General features: G+C 38.9%; 2 protein-coding genes across 2 annotated transcripts in view; both read right to left on the bottom strand.

The window, feature by feature from the left end:
* The window catches only part of dlg3 (discs, large homolog 3), a gene marked incomplete at its 5' end in the record, with an annotated part of 71,596 nt that extends 68,089 nt beyond the window's left edge, over nt 1-3,507 (bottom strand). Inside the window, 2 exons of the mRNA XM_079480417.1 lie at nt 2,124-2,255; nt 3,404-3,507. Coding sequence (XP_079336543.1) covers nt 2,124-2,255; nt 3,404-3,419 — 148 coding nt within the window. The remainder of the gene's footprint in view (nt 1-2,123; nt 2,256-3,403) is intronic.
* Nucleotides 3,508-4,566: 1,059 nt separating this feature from the next.
* On the bottom strand, nt 4,567-23,064 carry gdpd2 (glycerophosphodiester phosphodiesterase domain containing 2). Its single transcript, XM_079479575.1, has 15 exons — nt 22,888-23,064; nt 16,432-16,614; nt 15,206-15,309; nt 14,595-14,688; nt 14,450-14,509; nt 13,707-13,805; nt 12,686-12,779; nt 12,360-12,499; nt 11,708-11,790; nt 11,472-11,631; nt 7,513-7,734; nt 7,119-7,267; nt 6,469-6,616; nt 6,256-6,338; nt 4,567-6,117 (listed from the first exon to the last, which is right to left on the bottom strand). Exons 2-15 carry the CDS (start codon nt 16,531-16,533, stop codon nt 6,060-6,062), a joined length of 1,596 nt encoding a protein of 531 aa, XP_079335701.1. The 5' UTR covers nt 16,534-16,614; nt 22,888-23,064; the 3' UTR covers nt 4,567-6,059.
* Between the last annotated feature and the right edge of the window lie 533 nt (nt 23,065-23,597).

Below are 23,597 nucleotides of genomic sequence, written 5' to 3'. Positions count from 1 at the left end.
TTAATGTCAGGAGATTTCTTTTATAAAAAATGATCAATTACCCTTTAGCTTTCTTTGGCAGAAGCCCACCCAAGAGGCAATATGACTGACAGGTAAAGCAACCAATCACGTTTTGTTTTGTGCCACATCATGTTTAGAGGCGTGGAAATGTCCCCGAACGTGTCAGAAGTTAACAGCAGCAACAATGATTACAAGTTTATGCCGTGAACCTCTCACAGGCAGACCGTTAAAGAACGCAACACCAGAAATCCAGTGAAATTCAACCAATCAGATGACGACTTTGAACGTGCTGAAGTGTTTCTAGAAAAGTGTGCCTTCGTTAGACATTTAGCCAACGGGCCGTTGGCGATACGTGATGTCTGACACTAGTCACAGTATAGAGGCAGACGTATCATTTAATAGCCCTTAAAGTGATAGTTCACGCAAAAACAGGTCATGTCATTTAAACCAATGTATGGCTCTTTCTTCTGTGGAATGGAAAAGAAGATATTTTGAGTGGTTTTGTACTCATACAATGGATGTCAATGATGTATGGCTAACTGGTTGTCTGGTAAACAACCTTCTTCAAAATATCTTCTTTTGTGATCTGAGAAAGAGTCATGAAGGTTTGAAAAGACATGATAAAATGTTTAATTTTTTGCTTTAAGAGACTTTGCTTTTTGACCAAAAGCTTAATTTATGTATGATTCAAGATGATTTTCCAAAATTCCAAACATCAATTTGTGTCATTTTTATGCTTTTCTCATACACAAGATCATATTGATAGGTGTGTGCCATAGAGCTCTTGAGAAACCCCAGAGGTTAAAATGAGGGGAAACCTGTCTCTCTCCTCACGACAGTCCCATGGCAACACAACCCCATGGCTAGGTCACAGCCCCTGTGGTGGTACCCGTGAACATCACGGCAGCAGCAGGCCTCGTTACAGCCCGGGTCTGGTAATTAAGATAACCACTCAACCATTTCATAATGGGACTAATTTGTTTCCTTTGCAGAACAAACACTAAAAATAAGTTAGTAAGGTTTTTTTTAGTACGAAGGAAATAGACAGGCATGACAGTGTGACCTACTGTTGCTTATCATAGATTAGCGCATCCAAAAATGTGCTCAGTCAAACCATCCACACAACAAGACTTATTATATTTGCAAATGAGAGTTAATAAACATTGACAACATATTCATTTATGGGTGAACTGTTGCTTTAAGACACTGCAAAATGATCAGCTATATGCTTTGAGAATCTCTTGCTGCGTCCCAATTCAGCTACTTTTGTTAAGGAAAAGTATATACATTTTAGTGCGAAGCAGAACTGTAGGCGCGTACTGGGACATATTAATGCGATAGACGCATAGATATAGACGACTCTGTGATCAGAATACAGCTCTTCTTTGCATTTAAGTATTTATTCATTGAATATTTCGTATGAAAAGTATGCTAACATTTATTAATTTGACCATTCGGGTACTTTGAGAATACTAATTTCAGCATACTATGATTAGGGATACTTTCATTATTTTTTCTTCAGTTTTCTTATTTTGGTTGTGGCATGACATCATCATTAGCAGCATCATTTTTAAGAAGAAACTGAGACGTGATTCAACTGATAGAGCATATCTACAGAGTTCATTTATCATCCGGGGTTATAGAAGTCTGACTCATTGTGAAAAGCTGAAAGGAAGCGTTTTGTCATTTATAAATTTAGCTCTCAAAACCCTGCAAAGATCAAGCATGAGCCATTACAACAGTGAAGACCCATTTAATATGATTTCATGAAATAAAAGGTACGGGTCAACACAGACAACCCTTTGTTGTAAACTGTAAGAACCCTTTCGTTTTTATTAATCCAATAAATCAAAACTCGGCTAATGTCATTTGTAAATAAGTGCCTTTTTACCTTTCTATTTCCCAAAACAAAATAATCCATAACCCATTGGTAGGGTACAACAGCCTTTAGCTGCTTCATAGAAAAAATCGAAATGTATTTTAGAAAAAATACAAGTAGTGCATAGAAAGTTGAACAGTCGTAACAGGATAGAATGTGCTGCAGTCCTTAATAAGTGATAATAATACAGTAAATCATTGTTTGTTTTGAGAGCCAATACAGTTTACACAGAAACAAACCTCACCCAGCAGAGCCTGAAAAAGGTGGCTACCAAAGATGGAAGAGACCTTTTCCACACTGATCTTCAGAGACTGCTCCTCTGGGCTGGTCAGACTCGCTTGGTACTGCTTCAGTACTCCAACTGCTCTTTTAGTATCTGAAATAAATGACACGGAAAAATCATGTGTTAACTTATTACTATTCTACAATTTGTTTTAATGCTTGTCCTGTTACACACACTCTATTTGTGACACTGTGCACACTTTTAGTTGTTCAGACAGTATGTTTAATTCTGAAGAGCTTTCGTGTGCACTAGTTAGACACTGAAGATGTCTACTTGCCTATAATTATAAGAGCCTCTCAAATGGGTGTGTTGCCAGATGTTCAACTTACCCAAAGCATTAAAATATTTTTTAACATGCAGATAAAAATAAATGAACAGCACACACTCATCTGATGGGAGAAAACTTAAGCGACTCTTTGTGTAAAAAGTGCAATTACATTGGATAACAAATAATGATAGTCCTCTTTTAGCTAATAAATGAAAACATTTCAGTTCCTTTAACGTTCAAGCAGGTGCCATAATAGTAGCATGTAGCATACAGATGTAGTTCGCAATATTATACATGTTTGACTAATGGCTGGAATACACTACAAGACTTTTAAAAGCTAGACTTTTTTGAAAGCAATGACTTTTCAGCTAGACATCATTGAAAGTTTCAGAAACACACCGACTGATCAAATCTGCAGACTGGCACAGATTTTCTCCAACAAGTCCAGACTGCAAATCTGAGCAAAAGGGTGTTTTAGCCTTTAGTTTGACAAAACACTTGGGATAGTTCACCAAAATAAAATCTAGTTTTTCACACTTCCAGTATGTCATTTAAAACCTATTACTGTTACTTCTGTGGAACACAAAATGATTTAAAATTTTGCAAGAACTGACCTTTAAAAGCATATCTACTGTATCAATAAGTATAATATTTATTTAAAACTTCAAGTACGTGGCTTCAGGTGCCGGGATAAGGGAGGAGGTTACAGGAAGGAGGTACCACATAAACATCATTTTGAGATGTCTTAAATAAAGTCTTTCGCGAGCTTCTGTAAAGAATAACGCAGTTAAATGAACTTTAGGTTTACTTCCTGTTTCCCGAGGGAGTTTCCTAAATAAACCTGTTTGAGAATCCACACATCGTCACCGAGAAAAAGCTCAACAAACTTACTGGAAGTAATGAACGTGGTCATAGATATCGACGTGAACTAGATAATAACTACGAAACGTGATTCAGATTTGACACGACTTACCATATTTATGGACCATGATGTGTAGATTGTGGCAGCTGTAAACCCGGTGCTGTGAATCCGATATAAAGTTAGCGCGTGTTTCGTCTACTTCAACGAAAATAAAGCTTTAAAATCCATCAAGTTCTCTCCGACCAAACGTGAAAGTCTTGTTACATATACGAATGTGTTGTTTTGGGAAGGTTTAGCCTACTGACAGAAGTTACTCCAGTTGGCAGGAGATGCGCTAGTGGAAGTATTGAGTGGGGGAAGCACCGTTAGTCCCGTTATCTGCCTTTGGCTCCTGCGTTAGGAAGTTTCGAGGAAAAGCTTGTGAAGGGCGGTCTGCAGTAACACTATCACACTCATCATTATTACAAATATAACAAATAAAACAGAACTACATGTATACAAACGGAGTATATGAATGGGCGTGACATTGTGAAAAAACATTGCTTCATTTGCCGAAGAATGTCGAAGGCTGGCTGTGTGATATATTAAAGTATGAATCCAAAAAAAGATATTCAACTTCTCGTATATTAATAGTATAAATAAATGTATTTTAAATATTTTTTTCGAGAGGCTTTGGGAAAACAACCTGTTTGCCAGAAAATGAAAGTTGGAATACTATTTTGAAGGGTCGCCTGCCATCTGTTGGAGAAAACAGTGAACTTGCGATTAGGATGTCTGTGGTTTAAAGCAGGAGGTTACAAACTTTGGGATGCCAAGGAAGGACCCCAAAATAAAATGAACCTTTAGTGGGGGAACCCTTTCTTTAAAACATATCCAAATCTAATCTTTTATGTGTAACGAAACATTGAAACTTAGATACATATTAGATGTGGTAAATGTAAATAGTTGGCTTCATTTGTTGGATGTATTTGGCCCTGGAGAGACATTTTCAATTCAAATATTTGTTTTTAATGTAGTAACTTTCACATTGAGTGCGAAAGCATAGCTCTATGCATGTAGCAAAAAAAACAGATAAACACTTAGAAATATAACATTTCTTCTCACTTTAACACTTCTAGGTTTCTGAGGACCCCTTGTAAACCTTTTGGAAGCAAAGTGGGGCCTACGGACCCCGGTTTGAAGACTAATTTAAAGTTACTTCCACTTTTTCTGCAAAAAGCATGATGACATTTGACAGCTTAGGTAATGATCAAAGACATTTAAGTTTCATGAGAAAGTATTAAAGTTTTTTAATGCAATATTACAGTTAGACTTAGATATGAAAATAGAGATTATTCTCTATACACTATAAAATACCATCCATCCATCCATCCATCCATCCATTTTCTTCCGCTTTATCCGGGTCGCGGGGGCAGCAGTCTAAGTAGAGATGCCCAGACATCCCTTACCCTAGACACTTCCTCTAGCTCTTCCGGGGGGACACCGAGGCGTTCCCAGGCCAGCCGGGAGACATAGTCCCACCAGCGTGTCCTAGGTCTTCCCCGGGGTCTCCCGTTCCATCCTTCCCTCACTTGTGAACAAGACCCCAAGATACTTAAACTCCTCCACTGGAGGCAGGAACTCTTCACCAACCTGAAGTGGGCAAGCCACCCTTTTTCGACTGAGGACCGTGGCCTCGGATTTGGAGGTACTGATTTTCATTCCAGCTGCTTCACACTCGGCTGTAAACCGTCCCAGAGCATGCTGAAGGTCCTGGCTTGAAGGGACCAACACGACAACAACATCCGCAAATCTCAGAGACGAAATCGTGTGGTCCCCAAACCTGACACCCTCCGGCCCCTGGCTGCACCTAGAAATTCTGTCCATAAAAATTACGAACAGAACCGGCGACAATGGGCAGTCCTGCCGGAGTCCGACATGCACTGGGAACAAGCCCGACTTACTGCCGGCAATGCGAACCAAGCTCCTGCTTCGGCCGTACAGGGACCTGACAGCCCTTAGCAAAGGACCACCGACCCCATACTCCCGAAGCACCCTCCACAGGATGCCGCGAGGGACACAGTCGAATGCCTTCTCCAAATCCTCAAAACACATGTGGATTGGTTGGGCAAACTCCCATGAACCCTCCAGCACTCTGTAGAGGGTGTAGAGCTGGTCCAGCGTTCCACGGCCCGGACGAAAACCACACTGTTCCTCCTGAATCCGAGGTTCTACTATCGGCCGTATTCTCCTTTCCAGTACCCTGGCATAGACTTTCCCGGGGAGGCTGAGAAAATACCTGAGAATATACTATAAAATACCTTTACGGGTAAAAGTATATTTTACTTTTACACATTTTTATTTGACAATGTAATAGAGTTATAACTTCTTAAATTTGTCTTGATTGCCCGTGATTACCAAAAGTAAAAAATATATCAAATCTAGACTACATCAATACACACAGTATAAAATGTTGAATAAATTGGGAACAACATAAGCATACAAGAAAAAATCATTTGAAGGTAACACACACAATCACATGATACTGTATGAAGGAAATTGCTAAAATGACATGAAATTGTCAAGAGATGGCAGCATCGCACAAATTGTTCCTCTGCAGAGAAACTGATCTCAAATACAGATTCTCTCTCATTCTCAAAAAACGGCATTAAAAGACAACATCTGTCACATTTACCATATATAATATAATTTACATAATATACAAATGGTGAGCATTCAGTATTCTTTTAATGGCGAAACAAGGACACGCCCTCTTTCATGACATCATTCAGACTCCAAGCAGAGGGATACTTCTCTCACTTCTGTTTTGGCGAGCACGCATTTTCCTGTTGACAAACAAAGAGGAAAAACGTCTCACATATGTGATCAATTAAATAGTACATTACAACAAACATGCTCTTTTAATTCTAAACAAGGAGGAACTGACCAACAAGCTACTCTGGAGACATTTGGAGGGTTCTTACCTTTGCCAAAGAAAAAGCCCGACCATCAACAGCACAGACATCACATCAGCCGAAATCCATATCCCCTTGTACAAATCAGGCATCTTTCATTTTTGAGCACACACGCATACACACAAAGGATACAAGTGGTGTTACATATACAGACAAGCCTGTGTCATTGACAAAGAGAATGGCAGAACACACAGTGATAGCTGAAATTAGGTTTTGACTTACCAGATGCCAGTCAGGATTTTTCATGTCTTTGAAGATGTGGCAGGCATTGGTGGTTACTGAAGTGACGCCGGAGCACCACAGTAATGAAAAGAGCCAACGCTCATTCACAACCCACACATTCACCGATACATTTCTTTCCCGCAGCTTACTGTGCAGTGTAAAAACAAGCACACACAAATGTGCGGTGAGAATAAAAACAAACATACAAGTAACAAAGCTATTATTTTCCATCTGTTCACATGCCTTGGGCTCTATATTACCTGATCTTTTTTGACAGGTTTCAACAAGCCACTCTCTCAGAAATAGACTGTGGCGTGGCACTTTAACATTGCTATTCATCAGTCAAGCTTTTCTTGTTTAATTGGACTATTTCTTTATCGTTACTGTCCGTTAAAATGACAAACCGCAAGAAAATCCTAGTTACTCTCTATGAAAACAGTGCCATGTTCAGATTTTGAAACGCAAGCATTGCTGCTAAGAAATAATTGGTAGGTCTATTTCTCTTATTTTTCAAGCATTTCTGTTGTCTGTGTTAAAAAATAACCTGGCGTGAGAACCGTGACTGGCTTCAGTTTGAGAGATCATACCAACGTTAATGACACAAGCACCATGTCTCTGCATGTTAGATGAGCTAATCTTCCTGCGCTCACCTTATTTCATGAGCGCTCAGTGAACTATATTTCACATTCAGAAAGTTTCCCCCTTCCTCATCCATGGCCGACACAATTTTATACACTTGTTTGAAGCCTGGTTGAATGTTGCTCACTTTGTGCCTGTGTTCTGAAGGAAGCCACCATATCTAAAAAGAATCACAACTGTTAACAATGTTGTTTAGTGGTACTATGAAACCATAAATTAATAACATACAAATATGGCAAACCTTTTAAAAAAGCTTAAATATCGATATAAATACATTAATTTGTTATTCTTCCTGAAACTGAATTCGAATGCAGCTTAGGGCCTTTGTAAATGTCTTTTGTAATATAATTTGGAAATATTCATGAAAAGAAATACAATTAAAAAAATACATTTACACAAAATGACCTTTTCCGGTGAGATGCCTGATTTTTTGATGGTTTCAACTGTGTAGTAGGAGTCGCTTTCATTAAATTCTGAGAAGTTGTTCTCATTTTTCAGATCAAATATGAGGGAGACGTTATGCTCTTTGGCCAGATCTAAAAGCTCATTAAGAGATGGCACTTTCTGCTCTTTACTCTGAATCTTCTCTTCTTCTGTGAGTCTTGACACCGTCCAGAATGGATCTGTCTGCATTTGATAAATCAAAAGATATAATTTTAATCCAAAATGTCATGTTGATATCACAACATGTCAAATGTACATGTAAATGAATAGTTCTGAATCTGCTCAAACTAGACGACTTAAAGTTATTTGCAAACTTAGTTAAGTTTACTGGAAATCTCTTATCATGCAGCTGCTACACATTGTTTTTATTTTCCTCAAGATATATAAACAACATCTGCTGCTCTATCTAGTTAAAAGTTAAAATGCGATTGAACATGAAATTCTGGTCCGATAAATGTTTGGAATACTGAATAAGAAAAATGTAAGTTAAAGGTTGTTTGTCAAGCTATATAGTTCCATAAAGAGCCTTTAACAGTCAAAGACCCTGTGTCATGATTCCGCCATCATGTCATGTTTATTCTTGGTCTTGCAGCGGAGTCATGGCATAGCCTTAGGTTTTGTGTGAGAAAGACATGGCTTTGTTTTGATTCTGACATGCCATGTGCTTTCTCGTGTCTCGTCAGTGTTTCCCGCCCTTTTGTCTCGTTAGCCTTCCCATTAGTGTTTCATTACCTTCACCTGCCCCTTAGTAATTATCCTGTGTTTGTTCCCCTATTTAATGCCCTCTTGTATATCGTCTTGTGCTGGTTCGTTGCTCTTGTATGCTGTACATGTATCCTGCTTTGTTTCCACGTTTCATGCCATGTATGTAGTGTTCCTAGTTCATGTATGGTTTCAGAGTTCCTTGTTTGTTAGTCCTAGTTGTTTACGTTTGCCCCCCTTGTGGGATGAGTTTGTTTTCAGTTTTTTGTATCCAGTTTAGTTAGTGTTTTCCCATCGTGGATGTTTGTTTTGTATTTTGTTATTAAAGTCCTTGTTACCCCTTCATCATCCGTGTCTGCCTGCACTTGGGTTCTTCTCCTCACACATCACGACAGAACGAACCAGCCATTACTGAACCCAGCAGGCAGCAATGACCACACGGGCCCGGAAGCCTCGTCTTCTCTGCGGCGTCCAACAAGGGAATACTGACTTGGAAAGTTATTTGGGCAGGTTCCTGGATGTCGCAGAGGAGATGGTCCGTGGTGAGGAGGAGCTGGCGGTGCTTTTTAACGCCGGTCTGAGGGACCCTCTTTCGCCAGCGGAGATGAGATCGCTGAAGCCGTTGGAGTTTGAGGATGTGTGGAGGTGCGCCGTCGCACGCTCTGAGCTCAGGATCTCAGGCCAACTTGGCTATTCATCTCCGCTGGCCGCAGTTCCAGAGGGTCGTGCCCTGCAGATCGGGGTTATGGGCATCACCACACCATCTGCTCCACCACCTACAGCCTCCTCACCCGCAGTCAGCTTTGGTGGCAAGCGTGGCAGACGGGAATCCTGGGGGTCCTCGTCCGAGGCCTCCAATCCCGAGCCGCCCGTGCCCTTCTCGTCATTCCTTCAGCCGCCCACCAGGCGGGTGGCTCGGCTGAGGAAGAAGAGGCAACGGAGGGCGGTCTCGAGTCCGGTGGTCCCAAGTCCGGTGGTCCCAAGTCCGGTGGTCCCAAGTCCGGTGGTCCCAAGTCCGGTGGTCCCAAGTCCGGTGGTCCCAAGTCCGGTGGTCCCAAGTCCGGTGGTCCCAAGTCCGGTGGTCCCAAGTCCGGTGGTCCCAAGTCCGGTGGTCCCAAGTCCGGTGGTCCCAAGTCCGGTGGTCCCAAGTCCGGTGGTCCCAAGTCCGGTGGTCCCAAGTCCGGTGGTCCCAAGTCCGGTGGTCCCAAGTCCGGTGGTCCCAAGTCCGTCAAGCCATGTTCCCCAGCCGGCCCTCCAGCCGGCGTCAAGCCATGTTCCCCAGCCGGCCCTCCAGCCGGCGTCAAGCCATGTTCCCCAGCCGGCCCTCCAGCCGGCGTCAAGCCATGTTCCCCAGCCGGCCCTCCAGCCGGCGTCAAGCCATGTTCCCCAGCCGGCCCTCCAGCCGGCGTCAAGCCATGTTCCCCAGCCGGCCCTCCAGCCGGCGTCAAGCCATGTTCCCCAGCCGGCCCTCCAGCCGGCGTCAAGCCATGTTCCCCAGCCGGCCCTCCAGCCGGCGTCAAGCCATGTTCCCCAGCCGGCCCTCCAGCCGGCGTCAAGCCATGTTCCCCAGCCGGCCCTCCAGCCGGCGTCAAGCCATGTTCCCCAGCCGGCCCTCCAGCCGGCGTCAAGCCATGTTCCCCAGCCGGCCCTCCAGCCGGCGTCAAGCCATGTTCCCCAGCCGGCCCTCCAGCCGGCGTCAAGCCATGTTCCCCAGCCGGCCCTCCAGCCGGCGTCAAGCCATGTTCCCCAGCCGGCCCTCCAGCCGGCGTCAAGCCATGTTCCCCAGCCGGCCCTCCAGCCGGCGCCAAGTCCTGCCCTGTCGGGGACTTCGCGCTCTCGAGCGCCGCCCCCCAGGGTGTCCCCTAAGTCCCCTGGGACTCCGCGCTTTCGAGCGCCAGGGACAAGAACTGTTCCCCCTTGTCCCAATCCGTTTGGACTTCCCCCCATGGACTCATGTGTTCCCCCCATGAACTTTGTTGTTCCCCCTCCCCCCCTCCCTTGTTTGTTATTTTTATTATGTCACCCCAACCCCTTTGTAATTTATGCTTGTCTGCCCTTGATCTTGTTTACAGTGTTTTGCCTTGTCTTGTCATTGTCCCAGTCTGCCCTGTCTTGTTAGTCTACTCCTTGATGAACACCTGGTGGTGTTCATTTAAGGGGGGGCTTATGTCATGATTCCGCCATCATGTCATGTTTATTCTTGGTCTTGCAGCGGAGTCATGGCATAGCCTTAGGTTTTGTGTGAGAAAGACATGGCTTTGTTTTGATTCTGACATGCCATGTGCTTTCTCGTGTCTCGTCAGTGTTTCCCGCCCTTTTGTCTCGTTAGCCTTCCCATTAGTGTTTCATTACCTTCACCTGCCCCTTAGTAATTATCCTGTGTTTGTTCCCCTATTTAATGCCCTCTTGTATATCGTCTTGTGCTGGTTCGTTGCTCTTGTATGCTGTACATGTATCCTGCTTTGTTTCCACGTTTCATGCCATGTATGTAGTGTTCCTAGTTCATGTATGGTTTCAGAGTTCCTTGTTTGTTAGTCCTAGTTGTTTACGTTTGCCCCCCTTGTGGGATGAGTTTGTTTTCAGTTTTTTGTATCCAGTTTAGTTAGTGTTTTCCCATCGTGGATGTTTGTTTTGTATTTTGTTATTAAAGTCCTTGTTACCCCTTCATCATCCGTGTCTGCCTGCACTTGGGTTCTTCTCCTCACACATCACGACACCCTGTTACACCAAAGGTTCCTTTTGTAATGGAAATGTTTTCAGGTTTTAGATTATAAAAAGGTAAGAATTCTTCCAAGCATCTTTGACTGAAAGGTTCTTTTGTGGAACCATAAACGGTTACATACCGTATGCAACTGGTGCGATGCGACAAAAGTTAGAAATGCATTAGAACCCATTATAAAAGCGGTGCAGCGAGACTAACCCATTAGAACAAACCATATGTCGGATCACAACGGTTGCATCCGGTTGCACTTTTGTTTCTGTGAAGTGTTGTGGCACTTTTATTTTTTAAGAGTTACTTTATTACTTTATCATTATTATTCTAATATTATTATATTTATTATAATACTTTGATTGCATACAACATACTACATAATTATATTAGATTTTAATAGAATTATATCATATTATTTCATTATTATGAATTAAATTGTTAATTGTATGAAAACCTAATCAAACACAAAAAATATAAATGTAAATAGAATATTTATTAATCTCACCTTTAAAAACCATTCCCCTGCATTTAACATCTGTAACTCTTCCCATGAGAAGCTAGTGTGTGTGCTGTTTCCTCGATCAGTAAATGTATTTTTTACATTGGTCGTTCTTAGCAGAAAGTTTGACTCATGGTCGTGCATAAGAAAAGGCTTCTTGTCTTTACTGAAATAACAAAAATTCAACATTATTATAACTGCAACAGAAGCAATGGTCTATTCCATCTTAGGAGAAACTGTACCTGAGCTGTACATCGGTCTCGAATGCCTCCACATCACACTGTAAACTCCTCTTGAAAGACATCAGTGTGTTCTCTGGAGCCAACTGAACATATACAGTACAATAACATTCAATTGCATTAATAATGCTAAACCACCATTACAAAATAACTTGATACTCAAATTTTCTTAGCAACATTTTCTTTATTTTATCTATTTTTATGGTTGTTGTTTGTTATTTTGACATAAGCTAAGATGGGGGATTTTGTAGAACCTACAAAGCTACAGATCCCTCCACTTTCCCTGTCTGTGGAAATTATCCTCTTGTGTTTGACTCGAATCATGCTAACTGAAGATTGTTAACCACTCAGTTTACATTTCGAAATGGTGACAACTAGTAACCTACTTATGCTTACAAATGACTAAATTTAACCAAAACGATGATGAATCACGTCACTCCAAGACAAGGCTTACAACTGCCATAAAGATGCCATAATTGCAAAATGGATTGAGAAACAAATAATGTCACATTCATCCTGCGCTTCAACAACAACACGACTGAGCAAACAGCATTTGTTTAGAGAACAAAATTCTGATAGGTCTGCCTGTGCAAACACATGCCTCGTGTTTTAACAAAGAGTGGGAAATTGAAACTCTAAAGGCATTTCAACATACCATAGGAGCACCACGGTGTCCAACAAGGGCAGGCTTTGGGGGAAGATTACTGGTAACACATGGAGAGCAGATCACAAGAGGACACAGAAACACCGCAGCCGACACGATCAGGAAGGACATCATTATAAAGAACTTACAAGCTAATAGACAAAAAACAAGATTTACAAACTCAACGGACAATTAGAAATAGTGAGAAAAATTCCCGAAAATATATATCCAACACTTCTTTTAACTTCACAGTTTTAATAATATCATTTTTAACAGTTTTCATTAATATTTTTTGGTCACTGCTCATAGTTTTGTGTCGACATTTGGCCACTACTGACCAGCCATTTTGGCTCTGTGATAACTCTGAAAGACAAGCCAGCTGATCAGAGTCAAAGCCACCACGGCACCCAGGTGCAGGAAAGGAGCAGTGGCCTGTTATAACCAAAGAAAGAGACTTTTAGAATATGTACAGTACAACAAAAAGATTGTTTGAAAAGCTTTGTTTCTCACTGTAAAACATCCAACTTGCAAAATGTTCTCCCTATGAACATAGAATTTTTAGTCAAAGGAGTCAAATTATTATTTTGCATAGACTGGACAAAATTAGCTTAACCATATTTCTAATAAAGATTATTTTGTTGACTGGACTAAGTTTCTTTGGTCTTTGGCCAAAATGCGTCAGAAAGTTTACCCAACTTACAAAACAGCGTATTCTGAACAAACAATATTGTTTCGGTTTGAAAGTTCCAAAGATGCATTGTAGCATGTTCAATTCTGTTTCTTGTTTGTTTTCTTTTCAAAGATGAGTGTTTTAGTTCTTGCTGGCTTAATTTATGCTTTAATATTGTTGTGACTGCTAGTTATCTGCTGTGTTTGGCGTTTTTTTTTAAGGAATGATGGTTTTTGATTGTTACCATGGTTGAGATTTGTGTGTTCAATGTTGAGTTAACTGCATGACACAATGGCGAAACCAAAATAAATGCACTCAAAACAAATTGATACACAGTTATTTGATCCAAGTTTTGGTCTGTCTGATGCAAATGACCAATCTTTATTCTCTATTTACGTTCACCCAACAAAGTCATTTTTTAGTTCTGTTGATCATTAGGTAAACATGACTATGTTGTGACAACTAATAACCTCTCTGTTTGTTGAGTTAACTCAAAAACAAGCTTGTGATATGTTGCCTTATTATAAGTTATAAGTTATCAGCACAACATAATAACAGTAAAAAATCATGTGCTTCTTGACACTAACGTTTCTAAGTTGAGCTGATATGCATACAAGCTGAAAAGACATACAACTCAAGTCAACAATTATGGAGTGATAAATCAATGAATGTCAGTTTCTACTTCATACCTGAAATGACATTTCAATGGTATGCCACTCCTCCATCCATTTAACACTAAATCCAGCTGTACCCAGGGTGACTACGAGGAGACCCAAAGACAGTAATACCTTGTGAGAACACAGAGACACATAAACAGCATTCAGTACCATGCCTGCCAAGAATGTCCCACATGCTGCCCTTAACCTCTTACACAAAAATTTAAAACCCTAAAAATGATAACAATTTGACAATAATTTGGACAACATTTACTGTGTTATGTTACTCTTAAGTGTTTGATATACAGTGATATTCTTAATAGTAAGAGCTTTTACTTGATATATGACTCATCTGTGATGTAAATATGAAACTGAAAACTTTTTGTTAGGGAGTTGTAGCAAGACGAATTCAGACCTTATTGGGTCATTTATTTTATTTGTCATAATGATTAGTCAAACTTTATGTTTGTCGCTGGGTTTTGCAAATATCTAACAAAAAAAATGTATTTAAAAGTAATTGTCAACTTTGACAACAACGTATTTAATCATTTAAAAAGTACAGTGTTTTTTCCATTTCCTGAAAGAGATTTTGGATATACAATGTTTCAGAGGGACAGTGATTATTTATTTAACTATACTGAAGCTTCTGGCTCATAAAAAAACCGTAAAACTTTTAAAGTGTTTTATTTGTCTCTTATCAATGTTAACGGTATTTACAAAACGTGCATCATAAATTCTGAATTCTGTAAAATAAGATGATTGCCATGTAAGAGTACCTTATGGAGGCAGTGTAAAACCAATGGTTCTCTTATTGCAAAATGTATTAATCCAAATACCTGTAATAAATGAAAAATAGTTTTTTACACAAACCATTGCGTAAAATTATTACCAATTGTATGTGTTGTAATTATTTCGTCTTACCAGTAAAAGGAGGCAGTATGTGGCTACCACAGCAGAGATGACCATCATTATCATATACCAGTTCACCCATGTTTTTAATTTTGTGAAGATAAACCTGCACAGGGAAATTTAGTCAGTTTTGTCAGTGTAATAATTTAAATTATTATCATTTAAATACATTTAAACCATAGCCAATGTATTTACAAAACAATTTGTAGGCCACTTCAGTTTTTACTTTAATCAGCATTTCTGCAAATATTGTGCTAATTCCAGTTTGTCGAAATTTCTACAAAAACAAACATCAGGAATGACAAAAACAATTTGAAAAAATGTGAGAAAGAAAAAACAGGCCTATTCCAAAATATAATTATATTTTAAGTGATTCCACAACACATGTAAATAAATATAAACATATTCAAGATCTCAACATTTGTCCTTTTTAAATTTTCTGCAAATAAATTCAAATAGAAAAACATTTCATTTGAAAAATGGGAGAAAAGTTGTCACAAGTTAAATAATACGTTAAAATAAAGATAATTTTACTAAATAAAATGTACCTATAAATAGTACATTCATAAACACTCTAATTCAATTTGGAGTGGCCTCTTTTTCGCATGGCTATACGTGCTCACCAGTTTAGATCACTGTGGTCGTTGAAAGCAATAAAACAAACATAAATCCAACTCAGGGCAAGTATGGACACAAAAGACAGAAACAGGAACCCGCAGCATGCCGTCTAAAAAGAAAGGCAGAACAGGTTAAGTGCTCACAATTCGTTTTAGGGGTAAAGAATGGTGTGACATTGTCTGTCACTGTCAACTATCAGCAGGCCCAAACAGAAATGCAGATTCCCTGCCCTTTTGGTGCAGGAGGTGTACACATGGACCAGTCTATCTGTCACCATACTGAGAGAACTTTCCTTGCCCTATTAACTCACTTAAATGTGTTTTGAGGACAATGTTAACTTCTGATTGAAATATGGAAAAGCCAGGTGCATTGTAAAGGGACATTTCACACAGAAGGCTTTTTGCGGTTTTCCAACAAGTTGGTTTACGGTTTAAAGCTTTCTCTCAACACTCCACCTGTTTGGGTGTGATTCTTTAAAGTCATGGGCTAGACACAAATGACAGCCTCAAGGTACTGGAGCAATGCCATATCTCCTCAAGCTGAGTTTCGTTTACTAATGCAGATATATTCTCATGTATACTACCCGTCCATCCCACACAAGAATGAATGAGTGCCATAACTGTTTCTGACATGAATCAAAGGAATATTCAGGCTTCTAATGGACGTACTTTTCTGCCTTTTACCATCATCAGACTCCACAAACAAAAGCTTTGATCTCACTTTAAGATATGGAGCATTTACATGACGATGGTTCATTAAGGAGACATTCAACGACAACAATCTTCTGTGATTCTGTTCTACATTTATAAGTCTCAGTAAACGAGTCTCTTACACTTAAAAGGTTCTGCATATTCTCCTGGACAAAGCAAAAATGCTTTAAAATGATAGCAAAGACATCTGCAATGCATGCATAGAGAGGCTATAAATTAGTATGCTTGTACATTTATTTATTTATTTAACTGACTTATATTGTGGAAGATGCAAACGTGGCATAAGTGATCCTGGACCAACATCCTGGTCCCTCATTCTTATCAACCATTCAGATATTAGTGTTAAACTCAAAAATATGGTTAGGGACATTTTTACCCACCAAACTTTCTCTCCAACTTTAATGAAACACATAAGCTTAGGACTGTGTTTCTTTCACAGGCATGTTGTTATAAGACAAAAAAAAGCTGTTGATCTTCTGATATAGATATAAGTATGTATAAAACAGGTGAATGAAGCTCACTTTTTGTCGCGTGTCATGGGAACTGCTCCAGTGACAACTGTAGGTCCCTCTGACACAGGAACGGAGGACACTGTCGTGCGAAACCATTGTTTTCTTTACCATCAAACGATTCAAGTCCTGATTTGTCCTGCAGGTATTGAGGTTGATTTGTACCGGTGCAGGTGTTGAGTCACTGCTTCACACCTGAAATTGAGAGGGAGGAGAGAGAGAATAATACAGGGTGGGTGATATACAAGGAAAGCTGTAACTAAAGGAGCAATTAACTGAAAAAAAGTATAGTTAAGTTCACAGTCATGTTGTATTAAAGGAACAGTTCACCCAAAATGTTAATTCTGTCATGAATTACTCAACCTCACATTATTCCAAACCTGTATTCATTTCTTTGTTTGGTTGAAACAAAAAAAGATACTGTATTTGGAAGAATGTTAGAAAAGAGATTTTTCGGGCACAAATGTTTGTGTAACATTTGCTTTTGTTTAGTATTTATTTTATTTACTTTTTTCTCTCTTGTTTTTTTTCTCTTATGATGTTCAAAATTTTAAAATGTTCATCACCTGTATTTGGGATGTAAGTAAAATGTTATCTTGTCTGTGAGATTATACATTTGTATATATTCCATTTGTGAAATACGACTTTCAATGTATCAAACTGTAGATCCTTTGTACACTCCATTAACATCTTGTAAGTACATGTGTTAATAAATTATAATTTTTTTAATTTAAAAAAGATTTCTCGGGCACCATTGACTACCAGAAAGAATTTTGTTGTTGTTCTGTTGAACACAAAATGAGATATTTTGAAGAATTTAGGAAAACAAACAGTTCTGGGGCCCCAGAAATCTCAGTTGCAAACATTGGAACAACTTAAAGAGTAGGCCTGATTCATTTTTGTTAAACTGTTCCTTTAAGCATGTATGTTGGTTTATTTTCCACAGAACACAAAATAAGAACCAAGCCTTCGATTCATGAATGAAGGTAAAAATCGTTAGTCTGATAATCTTTTTATATGAACTCGACCCAATTACAAACCGGTCTGAACGCTTGGACTGCACCCAAAAGATGGGTGAAGATTTTTTAAACATGTAATAATTTCTTATACAAAGGAAAGAAATCAATTTGGGTTTGAGAGACATGAGGAAATGACTCAATTTATTCAAGCCTTCACGAACCTGACTACAGGACTTCATATCTAATCCTTCTTCAAAAAAACTTTTATGTAACTCTAGTCACATGACAGAGTCTGAAAGAAAATGATGAACTTTATTTTGGAGGAATGGCTTGTAAAAAGCCCTGTAGCACAAAACTGAAAGACAACCTGTGTGGATCTTCTTTCAAAAGATAGGTTCCCCCAAGCCTGTGCATATAAATGTGTGAAAAGGTTTTTTCCCACTCTCCAGTGAAGTATCCCATAGTGAAGTAAAATATTGTCAGATTGTAAAACGCAGTAATGTGAGTTCCCTACAGTAACATGAAGTATATGAGCCATGACATAATATATTAAGGAGTATTGGACATGAAAAAAAGCATCAAGTGCCTTTCACTTGTTTTGACAGGTTGTGCATGAACTGTAAGACAATCCCAATAATGTGAAGACCAATAGGGACTTGTTTCTGGTTGAGTGGATGTCGAACTCATGATCAGATAAACATGTCTAAGCAGGAAACTAATAAGCCCTTTTAAGAGCTCAAGGCAACCCTTTTGTTAGACAAATAAATATTAGCAAAAAGATTAACTTTGGAAAACATACTTCACAAAAAATGTTTAAACCCACCTGACTGAAAGTATGTTTCTCATGATACTAAAGACAATTTTGTCTTTCTGAAGGTTTGTATTTTAACATTTAGAAATAGGGCTGTGCAATTGATCGAAAACGATTCGAAATCGTCAATTTTGTCCTCCATCAATTACAAAAACAAAATAATCGAGATAACCGATTATTGTGACGTATTCCATTTTGCAAGAATCCTCTCTTTTCTTGTAATATCAATCCACAGCGCACAACTTTCCTTTACAGTGGTTCAGCAGTGCTATTCCTTTTCATTCATTTTTCAGAGTCTAAAAGACAAGAGTTTTTTTTCTATGTTGTTTTAAAGGTTAATGAGTAATCGTGTTAAATAATCTGGATCTCAAAATTGGTCAAAATAATCGCGATTATGATTTTTGTCATAATCGAGCAGCCCTACTTGTGATAAATATTTACACCAGATGCACCATCTAAAACTACAACAACAAGGTGCAGCTAGGGTCAGTTTAGACGATGCGTGTCCCAGCGGTCACATACTGCATTGAGAGTAACATTCATGTGGGGACGATACCAGGTGGTTAACAAGGGTACAGCGCAACATTTATGAACCAAAGATTAATTTACAGAACTAGTTAAGAACATATTATACAATCAAAATAAATACTAAATAAGCCTCAAGTCACAACGTGCAAAATAAACGTGTTTAAGCTAAATGTGTGAAATGCAGGGGAACATATTTTCAAAACACCAGCCACAAATAGAAAAATGAATGGACATGTTCCTAAACATCAAATAACAATGCTGTGCCACTTGTACTAGACCAGAGTACTCACCTCTATTTTAAAACTACACGATTATAATGATTTATGTTTTAGAAAGGGGCATGACCAATGAACTTCAAATAAAGTTACTTTATTTACTGCATGTAAAGGAGGAATGCAATAAAGCACTTACCATTTAAACAGTCAACAAGCTGGGCATTAGACTACACTACGGTGACCATCAGGGTCACTGCATGTGTTTTACAATGTGGAGACAAAAGCTCACTGCATTAATCTCAAGAGCTTGCTAAAGTATATGAGGGCTGATAGGAAAAACATTATGAACATTATCCCATTATGAAGGGGCGGAATGAGGCCAATGGGCCAAAATAAGTCTTCTGTTCGATCACATTTTGTAATTATTCTACTTCCTGTTCGCGTTATTTGAAACATGTATCTTTATTTGATGGGCAATAAATGGACAGTACTGGTTTCAGATCAATAGAAACATCGAAGGCACACATTGAAACAAGTGTTCTAGGATTTAACAATTCCTAAAACGTACACTTGCAATAACTTGCTGTTTTGCCTATTAACTCATAAATCGACAATACAGTAAACAGGCTAATAGGAATGACTAGTGTATGTTAATATCATAACAATCTTTAAAAGAGACAGCTAAACTGTTTATTAGTTATTAGTGGCAGGCAAATATATCAGACAGTCAATATTTAGACATTTCGAGATAAGTTTGCCGAACAATAAGTAGCAGATGATGAAGATGGTTGAGACAAAGATTATGTTTATCTGTAATAATAAGTGAATGAATAATGTGTCGACAATATATCAAGAGAGACAAGGAAAAACATCAGTTTATATACAACAAATCAAAATATTTACAACACGCCGGACATTGACATTTGGGGAAACCTCTTCGCATTTGTGTGATTGTTTTTGTAAGAGGAAAGTTGTCAACACAACACATCTGTTCTCATCTCTGTGCTCAGCATTGTTAACAGTGAAATACAATGAGATATACCATCACCCATGTAAACTTTATATTCTTTAGAAAACTGATATTATAACATTAAAAAGGCAATTCCTGCAAACATGTTGAATATTCATTTTTAAAACACAAAAACAAACAAAAACCTCCTTTCTCTCTTCCTCCTAAACTTTGAAAGCACTTCTCATATTATTGCCTCCCTAAGATGAATAGCATGTTTTCATTCAAGAAGAATATCTGCCACATTGCTTAATGTACTGTCTTACTGACATGGACGTTCTTACAAGTGCTTTGCCTGCGGTCGAATCCTCAAAGACTAATAAAAGAATGTGAGGGCATTTTAAATGAAATTGGTGAGAAGGGTGATTCAGCAAAACAATTATCTGAATTTCCTACACTATGAAATGGCAATTACAGTAAAATGATGTTCAAAAACTTTTGGTGTGGCCAAATCAACTGATTGGAACATCCTTAAAAAGAAAGAACGCACCGGTGAGCTCAGCAACACCAAAGACCCGGAAGACCACGGAAAACAACTGTGGTGGATGACCGAAGAATTCTTTCACTGGTGAAGAAAACACCCTTCACAACAGTTGGCCAGATCAAGAACCCTCTCCAGGAGGTAGGTGTATGTGTTTCAAAGTCAACAATCAAGAGAAGACTTCACCAGAGTAAATAAAAAAAGGGTTCACCACAAGATGTAAACCATTGGTGAGCCTCAAAAACAGGAAGGCCAGATTAGAGTTGCCTAACAACATCTGAGAAAGCCTTCACAGTTCTGGAACAACATCCTATGGACCGATGAGACCAAGATCAATTTGTACCAGAGTGATGGGAAGAGAAGAGTATGGAGAAGTAAAGGAACTGCTCATGATCCAAAGCATACCACCTCATCAGTGAAGCATTGTGGTGGTAGTGTCATGGCGTGGGCATGTATGGCTGCAAACGGAACTGGTTCTCTTGTATTTATTGACGATGTGACTGCTGACAAAAGCAGCAGGATGAATTCTGATATCTGGCAATATCATCTGCTCATATTCACCCAAATGCTTCAGAACTCATTGGACGGCGCTTCACAGTGCAGATGGACAATGACCCGAAGCATACTGCGAAAGCAACCAAAGAGTTTTTTAAGGAAAATAAGTGGAATGTTATGCAATTGCCAAGTCAATCACCTGACCTGAATCTGATTGAGCATGCATTTCACTTGCTGAAGACAAGACTGAAGGGAAAATGCCCCAAGAACAAGCAGGAACTGAAGGCAGTAGAGGCCTGGCAGAGCATCACCAGGAATGAAACCCAGCGTCTGGTGATGTCTATGCATTCCAGACTTCAGGCTGTAATTGACTGAAATGGATTTGCAACCAAGTATTAAAAAGTAAAAGTTTGATTTATGATTGTTAATCTGTCCCATTACTTTTGGTCCCTTAAAAAGTGTGAAGGCACATATACAAACTGTTGTAATTCCTAAACCGTTCAGCTGATTTGGATGTAAATACCCTCAAATGAAAGCTTCTGCAGTTAAAGACTTCTAAAGTCTGCAGTTAAAGCACATCTTCTTTGTTTTATTTCAAATCCATTGTGGTGGTGTACAGAGTAAAAAAGATAAGACCTGACTGTAATAAAAGGTCACCTCTATTCAACAACGTTACACGATTCAACTAGGTCAGTAGATACAATGAACACATTACATGACTTCAGATTTGTTTGTTGAGAAAGTAGCCTACTGGGCGCACAGGACGGAAAAACACAGCAGGCTGCCTGCAGACACAATTCAGTCACATTAAACCCACTGTGAAGACTGGAATGACTGGACACCAAAATAAAAGTGTTGAACATAAGAACAGACTTTACAAAAGAGTCAACAACCTTTTCATGGTAAAATGCACCAAAAAAACATCAATAAACAATTAAAACTAAACTGTTCTGAAAGAAAAACAAAGGGTTCAGTGACAAATACTATCCTCCCATGCACATATTTGTAATTAATCTGTCCCAACGGTGTCCTCCTCTTGTATCATTTTGCAGTGAATTAACTGCCATTTTGAGGATCAAATATTTGATATTCGTGTCAAAACAAACTTCAATAAAAATGCAATCCTGCAATCAGATTCAGAAGCCACAACAATACACCTGTCACTCATGTAGGCAACGCCTTTATTCAAGAATGCTCCTTTAAAAACATTATGAATAAAAGAAAAAGGTAAGGAAGCAGTGTATGCAAACGTATGTAAACCTGCACACAAATCAAATGGCCAAGTCAAGCCACACTTTGACGTGATAGAACATTTTGCCAGCAAATGGTTATTGTCCCAACACCTTGGAGTTTCACTTTCCTTATGATCTGCAGACTTTGGACTATTATCCATTATAATGGCTTGAATAAGATAACCCAAATAAGTGTTAAATTTTTAAATAAGACATTTTACTGTAGTTTTCACGTGTGTTCATTCTGTTTGCAGGGAGAGCATGTAACCTAAGAAAATATCAACAACAGCAAACCTCGATCCGAAGTTCAATGACATCTTGTGACTTTAATTTCCTTTGAGTCAATCCGAAGTTATTAAAACAGTGATGGGGTGAATCTTGTTTAACACTGAAACAACATGTGAAAAGAGCATCAGCCAGTAAAGAATATTGGCTGTAAATATTTAAAAAATAGATGTAAAAACGAAACAATGTTTAACAAACTCAAACACTATTTTTCTTTTTCTTGGTCTCACTTTTATCTCCCATTAATCTGCCATTAGCAAAACTCAAAATGTTTCCGAGAACAATTGTAGGTTTTGTAGCCGATTTCTCTGTAAAGATGTTCCAGTGCGATTCTACATGCATTCACTTTAACAAGTGCAAGCCCACCTAACTTTTTAGATTTAGATCAAAGTGTATCTCAGAACAACTTTAGATCTCATGCATTAAATTTACATTTCCACGGAGGTGCCTTACCTTTCTCAGGGAGTAATACTAAGTAAAATCACAACCGGTCTCGCAAAATCACTTCTCCAAGTTTCCTGAGCCGAAAACATGCTCAGACGTCTATAGTCCCGCGGAGTGAATACCAATTCCCCGGTAACAATGACATTCCTCCGTCAGCGCTGCTCTATATTGAAAGCTGTCAATACCCCTAGTGTGCAACAGAGGGCGCTTAACAAGTCGTACCGTTGAGGTACATTGATTTAAGCAATTATATTTTTTGATATATCTTTTTTTATCTAATTATACATTTTAAAACGTTATCATTTACCTACTTTAATATTGGATGCTTCATGGCATAGAAATTAACATTTACTTATACTGTGAGTTTTTAATGGTTTTAAAAACACTTTCTCTTTTTTTGTCGAAATGCCTGTGATTGAGTTTCATTGAAGGTTAATGATTATTTAGTTTTACAGTACAGGCACCTGCACCTAAAAAACTCAGACTAGAAGACAATATCTAAAAAGCTTTTTAATGGCTTTGTTGAGTTAAGTAATGCACTAATAAGACTATTTTATACTGCCCTTGGGAAAACAAAGGAATACAAAGGTTTTTCATTTGACGTGTCCGAGCAAAGGAAACAGAAACCTGAGAGCATACAGTGTATCTTAGAATGAGGTATTCAGAATGAAGATAACACTGTACTTCATTTGATAATTATTAAACAGCATCTACTGACC

This window comes from Barbatula barbatula, assembly GCF_947034865.1.
Source record: "Barbatula barbatula genome assembly, chromosome: 18".
NCBI classification, from domain to species: Eukaryota; Metazoa; Chordata; class Actinopteri; order Cypriniformes; family Nemacheilidae; genus Barbatula; species Barbatula barbatula.
This window is presented reverse-complemented; position numbering and strand designations above follow the sequence as displayed.